Genomic DNA, 13,305 nt, shown 5'->3' with positions numbered 1-13,305 from the left:
AGCTTGGTGTCAACTGACTGATGTCTCAATTTCACTGTAATCACTATCTTACCAGCATATTCCGGGTCCACATGAGGAGGGTAGAAGCGAAAGTTGATGAAGAAAGGGATGGGCATTCCATACTTGAACCACTCCACCACATAGGGCTGGCCGTTCAAGGGATGTGAAACGTCGCATCCCAGGATGACGTTTTCTCCTGCACGTGCTGTCACAAACTGGGGCTCCTCTCGCACTCCGTGGGCACCTGTGGAAACAGTAACAGGTAACAGTTACAGGTAAGAATCCAGCTTACACACCGACAGAGTGTAAAGTTCCACTTTGGAATTAGATCCACGATCTGAGAACTTTTTATATGTGGAGTTTGTATGTTTTCCCTGTGTCTGCATGGGTACTACAGCCTCCTCCCACAGTCCAAGGAAATGCCCTTAGTGGAGTCGCGTTACCTGATGATTATAAATTGTTCAAAGGTGTGAATGGTTAGCTATCTCTTTATTAGCTCTGCTATAGACTAGTGAACTGTCTAGGGATCTGTAATGGTCCGTGAGTCATTTGGTACCAGGCCGTGAGAGTTGAGGCTCAGGTGTGAAATGTATGGTTTTTATCGTTAACTCGGTTTCCCTGGGTCTTTTCCCGTGTTGTACTCATGTCTCTTATTTTGAAAGAAATATTTACATGTTACCATAGCGATCAGAGAGCATTAAGGGCCAGAGAGGAGGACGTTACTCTCAATGTTGTTGGCGCATTTCAGGAGGACGCTGCTAATAAAGTTACACGATTACACAGTAAAGACGCATTTATTATTATATTTACAAAATACCACCGTTTTTGTCTCAGTCATATCATTTTATTTTGTTGTATTTATCCGTGACACCTTAAAGGCCAGTCTGTGAAAATGTTGCCTGACATCAAACCGGTCTGTGGTGCAAAAAAGGTTGTGGACTGCTGGTCTAGGGTGTACCCTGCCTTTCTCCACTATGGCACCATTGATAGGTTCCAAGATGGATATTAACATGTCCATGTGATAGCTGTTGGCATATAAATCAACAAAGATTTCTACACTTGTCTCTAAAACAACAGGTCAGGCTGTATGTGTTTCAGTTGTTTAGTTATTGTAGCCTTTTATATACCTTCTTGTTTTTCAGTTTATTAGACACTTTAACTCCTCATACTTGCCCTTTAGCCAGATAAGGAAAAAAACAGTCATTGATATACTGAGCTTTCTTCATACTACAGGCCCCAGATCATTTATAAAACATAGTCTACCTGCACACTATTTGTCACAACAATGTAACAGCCCAAAACTTATGCAAGTGTTACAGCTCAGGCAGCCATGGCAGTTAGATGCTCAGTAGCTGTCATGGCTCTAGTAGTATCTATTAGACTTTAGTTTTTTTCTGCTATCAACATTGTTCCTTGATATAGTTGTTTATAGTAGTATTTTTTTCCCCATATGTTCTGTGCTTAACTCTAGTTTTCTGTTATTTTGAATGGTCCTGTTTTGGTTCTAATACAACTGTTCGTTTTAAAAAAAAAAAAAAAAAAAATGTCGCTCCGCTCCATAATAGGCTAATGATGATCTGTCTCAACCAGCTCATTTGACTGACAAAGTTCTCAATCTGGAGGCTATCGTGACATCAGCCAGTTTGAAGTAAACAACAAAGGTGCCTGCTAAGCTCATTCCAGTGGTTTAACAGAAACGCCACGACAGAGATGGTTGAGATTAGCAAGAAATGTAGCAAAAAGCTGTTTAGAAACAGAGTTCCACCCAGGAAGTGAGTGTTTTTGTGTGATAACACAAACCTGGGCTCAGCTAAAAATTCCATCACTCGAGATGCAAAGACCACCGGTGACAAATCCAATACACAACCAAGGCCACTGGGTGGTTGATAACAGCAAGATTAACAGCGCTTTCAGACACATGAATGTGATTTATCTTGTGAGAATCTTTTTCAACTGACAGAATGTGAACAGACAAAAACATGAAAGAGGTGATGTGACAGTAATGTCCCTGATGCTCGATAATGCCCGGTCCTTTAAGGTTTTTCTTTAAGCATTCGCTCTGTTCACTCAGGACCGGAGCAGTCCGAGTCAGTCTGTGTGTCTGTGGGCTAGGCGCTCACATTGATCCCAGGCTAATTACCATGTAGCTTGGTTTTATGAGCGGAAACCCGGTGTGGTAGCATTTTACCAGTCAATACAGCTAATCAGATGTACTCACTGCTCATTCCTCTGTGGCCAGTAAGGAAGCCGGGCAGGCAAACACAATCTACTGCGCACAGTTGATAGCCTGCTGCCCGTAGTGCTTCTAATTATTGAAATCAAACAGTGGAAGGCAATGTGAGCACATGGAACCAACAGGATTTTATCTACTATGTACAAATAATCAAGGGACAGCTCACTAGTGTTAGTACTGTATTCTGTAGAAAGACCTACTACAAATGTGAGTCAGCAAAAATATTTTCAGACACTGATAAAAAAAAAAATGCAGTCACTGTTATTACTGTGAGCTGAAGCATCAACTGCTGAAATATTTAGAAACCAGTGATTTGGTGAGTGGATATACTGTCTCAACCTAAAGCTCAACCTGGTCCCACACCAGCACTATTCATTTTTTAGTTAATTTAAAAGTAGTCCTACAAAGGACTATAGTAAAGACTCTCTATATGTTGTAAATACCAAAGATTACAACTGATTATAACTGTGCTTTATCATCCATGTATTCGCTTCCGCTTATCCTTTTCAGGGTAGCAGGGGGTGCTGGAGCCTATCCCAGTTGTCATAGGGCAAGAGGCGGGGTACACCCTGGACAGGTCGCCAGTCTGTCGCAGGGCTAACACACAGGGAGGGACAACCATTCGCACTCACATTCACTCTAAATTGTGCATTCATACCTATGGGCAATTTAGATTTTTCAATTAACCTATCCCCACAAGCTGCATGTTTTTGGACTGTGGGAGGAAGCCGGAGTACCCGGAGGGAACCCACGCAAACACGGGGAGAACATGCAAACTCCACACAGAAAGACCCTGCTGACCTGATGGTGGAATTGAACTCAGGACCTTCTTGCTGTGAGGCAACAGTGTTAACCACTGTGCTGCCCTGTGCTTTATCATATTTACCTGAAACCATTCACCAATGTGTTTCATGCAGAGGTGCTGAGTATTTATCATGAAGTGCAAGTACTGTTAGTGGAAACAAGCAGAGAGTGAGCTGTATTTCCAGGCTAAAATTAAAATAATGAAGAAATAAATATCTCCACAAAGCTGTTCAATGCAGCACAATGTGGAATAATGTGGAAAAGGACACGTTGGCAAAAAAGTTTGACCTTCTGTTGCTTTCTTTGGGGGGAGAAAGATGTCACGATGGAAACAGAAGAAGAAATATGAACGTGTGAATCAGAAGCAGAATGATAACACATGAGCCCACCTCTCCTTCGACAGTGGTGCCGAGTGCAACAGTAAAGAAAAGGTCGGGGCAAACAGCTCGCAAAAAACACACAGATATTAAAAGGATGCTTTCTGCTTCAGCCCCATCATCAGACTGAAGACCTCTCTAGTTTGCAGTTACCAATATGTGTGTTTGTTGTGCAACACACCAAAACAAATCACATTGATCTAGTAATTGAATATTCATTCAAGACCAGCTATAAATTCTCAACAGCGTTAACCCAAATTAAGTCTTCAGCCAACAGCCTGAGCTTTCAAATGCATATTAAGGCTGGAGGAGGGAAGCACGCAAAGCTTCCACAGTCACCTTGAACTGAGGTCACTACGAAAAGCAATTACCGGTAATTGTGTAAGTTTAGCACTGAACAGATGATATTTATCATATAATTAGACCTAATCGTTACTGTCAGACTAATGAAATATAAAACACAAAGTGAAATGTAAATCAACAAATATGAGGAGAGCTAGGCTTCCCTAAACAGCGTGGGGTATCTCATTGAGTGATTTATTACCAGGATAGGCCTTTCATTTCCCATAGAATGCATTAAATAACACATTCATGTGCTGCATACAGAGTATCTTTATACAGCACGACTGAGAGGCAGTCAGTGTGTATCAGAAGCAGCCTGTGGATTCGTGGTTTGATGTGTGTTCTCATGCTTGTTGGAAGAACTGGCTAATAACTGAGCGAGTGTGATTTTCCTATTGGTGCACCCCACACCTCTGCAACCCCACCCCCTCGCTAACACACACACATCTGCACACGCACTACCTCTAGCAGTGCTATGTGTTGATTGGCTGCTGGTGACATCATCACAGATAGCACAAAACAGCCCCCTTGGAAGGTATGACTTCACTGTTTATAACTGATGAGACAGAGAGGAGCAAGAGACAGACAGTGAGTTAAATCCCCACCACCACCGTAAGGGTTTAGCTCATTTACAATCAAAGACCCAGGGGAGGATACTGTGGCAAGGTAAAACCACTGAGGTGTGCATACACATACATACACACAGCTCCAAGAGTGTAGGCAGGGTGGAACAAAAAGGGAGGGTTCAGGGTATTGTTGCCAGGAGGACTGTAACGCTTGAGTACAGTAAGTTGCTTCAAAGCCACAATCAGATTATAAAGTATAGTGTTTAATGAAGGGTGACACAACAAGTCAGCAAAGTGTACATGTTTATTCTAATCTCAAAGAACTCTGACGTTGACTGATCACTTACAAAGGTAAACTGTTTTGTTTTTTTATTTCAATGTGACTAAGGAAAATGTAGGTAGACTATGATTGGTACAAGGAGAGAGGTGGCTGATATGACGGGGAGAAGGAAGGTAGATATAGTGGGAAAGTAATCCCAGTATTATTGGAGATGGGTTCAAGCAGTTCTACCATGGTGTAGACAAGAAGAGAAATGGAGTAGGTGAATAGAGGGACAGACAGGATATTCAGTTTGAAGTTGGACAATAAAGTTATGATGCTTAATGTTGTCAGTGCATATGCCCCAGAGGTTGGACCTTGCTGAAGAGGAGGAGGACTTGTGGATGAAATGATAGTGTCTCCTTGAGGAGAGATTTCTGACTGGAGAAGATTTCAGTGGAGGTGTAGGTGAACAGAACCGGGGTGATAACGAGGTTCTGGAAAGGTATGGTGCTAAGAAGAGAAATGCAGAAGGCCAGACAGTAGTGGATTTCCCAAAAACAAAAAAAAAAGTATTAAATGGCTGTGGTGAACACGTACTTCAAGAAGAGGAAGGAACAAAGGATGACTTATAAGAGTGGAGAAAGTTGCACACAGGTGGTGCACATTTCATGCAAAAAGTGCGACCTAAAAGTGATAGGTGACTGCAAGCGAGATTGGGCAGGAAAGGATGTGCAGCAGGTTACACTGATTAAGGATAGTGATTAAAAAAAAGGACTAATGAGTGAAGATAGCGCATTGAGAAGAAGCACTTTGAGGAGCTGGTGAATGTAGAAAATGAGAGTTAGAGGAGGACAGATGGAAATCAGTTAGTGAACTAGTAAGTACAGCGAAATAGGAAGGAGGAAGTGAGGGCAGCTTTGGGAAAGATTTATTGAAGCGAGCAGGCATAGAGTTGTTCCAGCTATCTATGTCAGTTTCTAACTCCAGTATCCAGATGGATGAGTTCTGCAAAACAATAAATAAACGTTTAAAAAAAAAATCACTGCAACAACAGTTTTCATGATGGGGCAAACTATCCACAGAGGCCAATACGGCTTTTTGCACCAGGCAGTAAACATGCTTTTTAATGCTGTAAAGTGGGGTATTATAATAGAGAAGCGAATGGGAGCTGGATTTAGCCTCCAATGGCACCAAGAGGAACTGCAGTTTTTTAGCTCTGGAGGTTGCCCATGTACTACAAACAGAATCCAGTGGAAAATACAAGTTTGTAAGAGCACACTTCTTTCTTCCTATTACTTGCATGACATTCTCAATGTAATTATTTCTAAACTCATTTTAATTCAATTTCTTTCTGCAGTTGCAAAGAAAGCAAAAAAACTAAATGTAACATATGTGTGTTACAGGTGTTCTCTGGTTCATATTCCAGTACACAGCAAAGTGACAGTCAAAGGTTAACTGTTTTTTCCTGGAGATCATTTAACAGTATGATACACTGTGACACTACAAATAGGTTTATCGCCACAATGAAGTCTCACAGAAAGGAACATTTCTATATTTCTATATTTATACATGGTGACAAAAGAATCCATGCATAAAAAAATCACTGAGGTGCAATAAATAAACAATACAAGAATAATGCATTCTCAACACTGTAGTATCTGAGCTGAAACTCTGATGACAGTGAGCATACTCAGGCCTCTCAGCTGTTCCCCTTGGTTTGTTCCTGGCACTGCCACAACAGCAGCAACTGTCCACCCTTCCAAGTGTCTACATAATGTTGTACACAGTACAACGTAAACTCTTTTTAGCTACATCCTATTATGCTTGCACCTTCTTTCTGAATCATATTTGAAAGTTGAACTTAGCATACTGTGGTGGTAATAAAATGACAGTCCTGTGAAATGAATGGAAGCATTATTAATCATGCCAGTCAGCCCATAAGCCCACACTCAGAAACCCTTAATAAACATGAAGCAATTATTTTGAGTACAATGGAACTGAAATATATCAAATCAAAGGTTTATTTATTCAAAGTGCTTGCTATAAGCTGTAAATTTAATTTGACCAGATTACATTAAATGTAACCTTTTGCATTGAATTTTGGAACAAATTTTACATGTTATTAAAATAATTAATTAAGCATTTTGGGCAGAATTTAGTGTGGAGCACATATTGTACAACAAGGGATATAATATTCCACCAATGGCTACAACAGAACTCACTGAATTCGCAGGAATTTAAGAGTAGCACTTCAATAGGATGCCACTGTTGCAACAAGTCAGTTCATAAAATGTCTTTAGATATTCCACCATCAACTCTAAGTGGTATTATTGCAGTGTGGATGAACTGAGAAGTAACTCAGTGATGAAATGGCATACCACACAAAGAAGAAGTCGCCAACACTCTGCAAAATCAAAAACTGCAGAGTGCAGATTAACATCCATGTAAAAACTGTGCATCGGGAGCTTTGGTGCATGGGTCGAGAAATGAGTTTGAAGTTGTAAAATGAAGGGGAGATGTTGATTGTCGTCTGTGCATATGGCCAACGGGTTGGATGTCAGTTAGAAGATATAAGATATATATATAATATATATTTCACTCGCTGGGCTCACGTCCTCATTTTATGTTTGACAGTGTTTTTGTAGGTAAAGGTGAATGGCTTGGACATAAATTGAGCTGCTGGTTGGGGAAGGCCTCGAAGGGACCTGGCAGATCCCCATGTACTAAACAGAAGTGAAGAAGATAAAGAATTGATAAGGGGAGGTAGGGCGGGGCATGTAAACAAGAATAAACAGCTTATCGGACTGGGGGAGCCTATATAGATGAGAACCGCAAGGAGCGTGTTTGGTGGCGTGGTCCCACTCTTAAGTGTTAGATGGAGTAAAGTACAAACCCATGCATCCTTTATTGCTCTCTATTATTATTATTGTTATTTGGTGGTAGTGGCATTTAAAATAGCATTTACAAATAGTGTATATTAACTCTTAATATTTTTCCTTAGATGCCCAACAAATATGTTAAAATTTTAAAACAGTATCGAAATGTCTTCAAAACCCAAAACATAGGAGCAGACAAGAGCTTGACATCAAACACAAAACAATAAAGTTAAGTGTGCACAACCATGTGAACTGCAGTGTATTTGTTGTGAAAGGAACAGTGAAGAACAATGCAGTCTAAATCTGTGTACTGGAAGAAAGATGTAGGAAAAGGAGGAAAACTGAAATCTGCAATTGCAAAGTCATATCTACAAGCTAAGGGGAAAAGCATAGCTCATTGGTGTTTGTCAGCTTGTGCTCCAACCCTCCGATACACAAGGGTGGCTTAAAACACTAATGCTACCAAAGGATGGGAGACTTGACCTAATTCTGGGTCTTGGGCTCTCATCCCTCATCATTTGAATTTAAATATCTTTCCAGTGTGCATGCAGCAGCATCTGGTTCACCATGAACTGAATGTGTTGCAGAAAGTATTTATATTGCCTAAAGCTTGACGAGTTTGACTACGACAAGCTTTTAATCCCAAATACATACTGCTTTCAGTCCACGCAAACAACCGAAGCCACCGGTTAAAGTGACCACACCTGGCAAAGACTTTCAGCCAGCTTTTTTGATTATGAGGCTCCCATTTACAAAATGTCTTTAAATCCAGTCCACTTTTCCTGGCACTGATGCGCTGATGCATGTCATGTGTTGATTCCAAGATCATCAGTTCAAGCTCAACTACAATGTGCGACTGCCTAAATGGACAAGTCAAATCCCTTCTGGACAAAGGTTTTATTATCTGACGAGAAAATGACTGTTTGGCAACAATGACAGAAAGTATGTTTGGAGTAGTTAAAAACACTATAGCGACTGTCAAACATCATAGAGGGTGGGAATCCTAAAGAAGGAGGACGATTTCCAAGTTCTTCAACTTCACTTCAAATAAAACAGATGGTTGAAACATGGACACAATTAGGCATTTCAGCCGGACAATGATCCCAAACACACATCAAAACTGGTTTTAGAGTAGCTAAAGCAGGCTAACATTAAGCTTCTGGGTTGACTTTCCCAAAGCCCGATCACAGCCTTATTGAAAATTTGTGGACTACACCTAAAAGCCAGGTCGATAACATGAAACCAACCAGTTTAATCGAACTTTCTCAGTTCTATTGGTGAAACATCCAACCAGAATCCCATCTCGACCTGAAGTCTTTGGCTGCAAAGACATCAGGTCGAGGCGTAACTTGCTAAGTTACATCAGTTAACCAAATATCGCTTAGCAATGTTAGTGTGAGTATACTATTTATACCTATACAACCCTGTGTGGATTAGAGAAAATCCAAAATAAATTCAAACTTATGCACGCAGTTATTATTTTTTGCACAGCCAGCTGAAGTCGCAGCTAGCAGCAGCCATGACGTCAGTTTGACAGCAAATTTTTTTGTACAGTGCCATTTGTGCAAGGAACAGCAAGATGGATATAAAATGGTCCATAGATTTGTCTGTGAAGTGTCTGTGAAGAGGACAAAGAAGTGTGTTTAAGCCTCTTACCTCCTGCTGACCGTCAGGAATTAAGGCCAAACAGCTGAGGGTAGATCAGCAGACATTCAAGTTAAAGAATGTTCATAAAGAAGCAAGGGCAAACAGCTCTATGACTATTTCACTCTTTAAATACTGACAATTTAATAAACAAGTCTCTATTTCAGCAGGCAGATCGTGAAAACACCACGTTCATTATGTAAACCCCAGATTTCTTTACGCTATAGTTTCTGTATTGTCTGTTGTTTTCGTGCCTGCAATGTGTGATCAACCTCTGGCAAACCTAGATCTTTGGTGCAATTTTGTTTGGGAAGATGTAAACTCTCTGATCAAACTGCTGTTTCAGGAGGGTAATGATGGAAAACTCCCAAGTTAATCCTGGCACAAACCTAAATGAAGTGAAGCAGTGTATTCTCATCAAGAGAGGGATACACAGACATTTTTGCATCTATTCAGCTATCAGCATGTGTTACATGTTCCACTCTTTTTCTCTTTAAGTAACTTTAAACAGGTCAGGATCACATTCCACCACTGGAGGAAGTACATATGTATTTCAGCACACCGTGTTTTTGGTAGGAAATTAACACTTAGGCAGGTTAAAGACACTGTTCAGCATCCACATCTAAGACAACTCCTCAAACAAAGTCAGACATTTCCTCTCAGACAGATGTAAGGAATGTCGAAAGTGCTGTGTAACAGGTGTAGTCGTTATGAGTCTACATTTTGCAAACACCAATCTGAATCCAGGTATTTCTCCGGAGCCAGGGCCCAGGGAACGGATTCAAATAAATTCGACACCCCTGCTCTTGTGTATCAGCCCACACAGCAGTAGTGCGTGTGGGCTTCTCCCATAATTAGCAAATCCCCACATGAAAATACAAAAAAATAAAATAAATGCAGCTCTTGAAGCCTACAAATACTTTAATAATTACTTAAAACAATATCAGTCATACAGCGAAGGAATGAGGGGGAGTGGTAGAGGTAGAGCAGGTCACCTAATAATCAGAAGACTGGTGGTTCAATCAATGGCTGCTCCAGTCTGCATGCCAAATATCCTTTGGCAAGATACTCCATGTGTGAATGTTAGAAAGCACTTGATCATTGAAAAGGGAGCTTGTGTGAATGGGTGAATGAGGCATGTTGTATAAAGTGCTTTAAGTGCTCAGGTATAGTAGAAAAGCCCTACATAAGAACCAGTCCCGTTACCAAAGCTCACAGAAATGTGACAAAACACGCAAAATACACAAAATGACCAGCACTGCTCCTGTGTGACTCAGAACATGTTACTTAATTGCAAGATGTTTGAATTCTACTGTAATTTACTATTAGGAAACCACATTTAAAATGTAAAACCGATTTAGGCAACATATATGCTGTCGATGTGTAGCTTTAAAGTTTTCATGCTTTAAGTTTGATCAGGTTTTCTCTTTACTGCAGCCAGTGACACCCCACCAGCCATCTCCAAACGCAGATTTGTTTGGTTTACCCCAGACCTTCCCTGTATTGCCTTGAGTGTCATCAGCTTTTTAGAAATCCTTACAGCTTAGAGATTTACTAATAGTCTACACCAGAAACGCTTTGCTGTCATTAAAAAGCTGCTCTAGCTATATCTACTACGGCTGGGCAATAAAACGATAAAGATAATTATGATAAAACAACTTTTTCTCCATAGAAATATGACACATTGTCAACATAAAGTTGGTAGAACTCATTCTGTCCATGTTCTGACGGACAACAAGAAAGGCAAATGACAAAGACAATCATGTCATGCCAGTTAGCAGCTCTCATTTTTCAGATGACACTTTCACAGATGCACATGGAGTATAAAGACAGAGCTAAACAGCTGTCTACAATATCACATGAGCCTCACTGCCCACTTCATTGAAATACTACTGTCTTTCTTTACATTTTAATTCAGTTCAGTTCATTTTATGTTCAGTTCACATGTTTGTGCCTTCGCAATCAGCATGAGCTTATATATTTACCAGAAGTAGAAGTAGGATCAGCAGGTATAGTTTCCCTCTTCCCTTTCTGATTGTTGGGGATTTTCTCTGTATTATTGTTGGGATTTTACCTTGCAATATAAAGCGCCTTGAGGCGGCTGTTGTTGTGATTTGATGATATTAATGTAACAAATCCAGATAAGTTTGTGAGACTGACATTTGAACGATGAAGAGGAGGAAAACTGTCCTGGTGAATGATAGGATATAATCTTTTTCAGATATGATCATCTACAGTGGATTTCTTTAGCTGACATGAGTCTACAGTAACAGTAATTTGTATTTTGACTCCATTAGTTACTCCAAAAAAGTAACAGTACTGTAACTTGAATATATATTGATTGTTTTTTATCTTTAATCAGTAAATTCTTACTCACATAACATAGCCAAAAGCATGCTTACTGTACACTGTTGTTTGATTGTAGTGTGGACACAGTTTTGTGGGGTGGAGTGGCCTGAACAGTCTGCTAACTATGTACCAAAGCTACACTTTACAACAGTTGGCTATTCATCAGACAAAAGGTCACCGAACTGTTGGAAATGCTGAGCATTCTATATGTAGGACATCTTACTAACAGCAGTTTTGTACTCCTCTCACGATCGAAGCAGGTGATAACCAGCGTTGTGCCAATTATCTAGGATTAGTAATTTTAGGGTCTCTGAACCATGATAGTGCACAAAACTCCAAAGTCAAATATCCTTGTGATATAGGCCCTTTCAAAAACAATCACTCTGAATGTGAAACAAACTTGTTAATCCTGCTTTGTAAATCCCTTTTATCGCGTTAAACTCCTAATTCTCTGTGCAGTAGCAGAAATTATTTTTTTTATTTATTTATTTTTTTGTTGTCCCGTTTGGATCTTTAGCCATCAGAATTGTTGTCTTAAGGCCAAGAAAGATGCCAAGCAGATTTATTTTACCAAGTGGATCATCATGGCCTTGCCATATTGGTCCATTTGATTGACCTTTATTATAATTATGGTTTTTATTTTCGGTTGCTACAAACGGGACATACATGACTGGGGGACAGGACAGGGAGAGAGAATGAAAGAAAGAGAGGGAGAGAAAGAAAACCAGAGGGGAGAAGAGACGGTGAGAAAGGGGAAGAAAGAAAGAAAAACAAACAGAACACCTGGATCACCTGTATGGAGAAAAAAAAACAGAAGAGAAAGCAAACAAAAAAAGAGCAACATAATAAAAAAACAGCACCATCACAATAAACTAGCTAGCAGTAGATAACAGTAGATACTAAATAATAAACGATATTGTGCCGCACGCAAGATAGACAGCGCACAATGTGCTTTGAGGCAACAGCCAAGAAAGGTGTAGTCCGCGTCTGTGAACACCCATGTGTACACCTGTGTGCACACCTGTGTGGATCAGCATGCTTGTATTCCAAAGGTTTCTCCATGTAACGATCTGCTAGGGAGTGTGGGGAGCCACTTATCACCTGCTGGTAGCGACAGCTCTGACCGGAGCTTGGTGTCCTCTGCAATTTAACGCCGGCTGATGGGCCAACACAACAGATGTTTCTATCTTTGAACTGCATACATAAACACAAATGTAAGTTTTCTTTCCTTCTTTAAATAAAACAAAATATATTTTTTCTATTATCAGAGAAAATTATGCTATGATGACAACACCACTGGAGTGCATTGGGTCTCATCGGCTGTGATGCATACTGTTCAGTAACTCTGTGTGGTGTCACATTAACTTCTTGCAGCAAGTCAGGAGCAACAAGGCCACACAGACAAAGATTTTAGTAATAATAGATCCTGAGCATCATCAGACCTGCATCCAACCTGCTTTTTTCAGTGTATTCTCCCTGTATTAACATTACATAACCTGGAGGCCCTGCTGCTCCAAAACCACTCGCTGTTCTTTTTGGCTGCTGCTGAAGATTACACTAAGGCCTGGTGTAAGCACTGAACATTAAGCTAGTTTTAGAGGTGAATGCGAATCAACAGCACTCAGCTTATACGGTGCTGTGTTTTTCCCAATATTACATTTCAGGTTAAATATTACACAAAGATAACCAGAGTAAATAGAAAACGCAGTTTTTAAAGAAGGATTTAATATATTAAGGGAAAAAAACAGGCCTACCTGCACCTTTATGAAAAAGTGATTGTCCCCTACACTTAATAACTGGTTTCGCCACACTTGGCAACAAGAACTGCAATTAAGCATTTGCAATAACTGGC

At 40.2% G+C, this 13,305-nt stretch overlaps 1 protein-coding gene across 2 annotated transcripts in view; it reads right to left on the bottom strand.

Moving 5' to 3' along the window:
• The window catches only part of igsf9bb (immunoglobulin superfamily, member 9Bb), a 132,772-nt gene that overhangs the window by 103,246 nt on the left and 16,221 nt on the right, over positions 1 to 13,305 (bottom strand). For both annotated transcript variants that reach the window (XM_026183244.2, XM_026183245.2), the window contains exon 2: positions 53 to 244. In XM_026183244.2, coding sequence (XP_026039029.2) covers positions 53 to 244 — 192 coding nt within the window. The remainder of the gene's footprint in view (positions 1 to 52; positions 245 to 13,305) is intronic.

The sequence above is a fragment of the Astatotilapia calliptera genome, chromosome 10 (genome assembly GCF_964374335.1).
Source record: "Astatotilapia calliptera chromosome 10, fAstCal68.1, whole genome shotgun sequence".
NCBI lineage: Eukaryota > Metazoa > Chordata > Actinopteri > Cichliformes > Cichlidae > Astatotilapia > Astatotilapia calliptera.
Note: the sequence above shows the minus strand (reverse complement) of the source record. Positions and strands in the feature narration are given on the sequence as shown.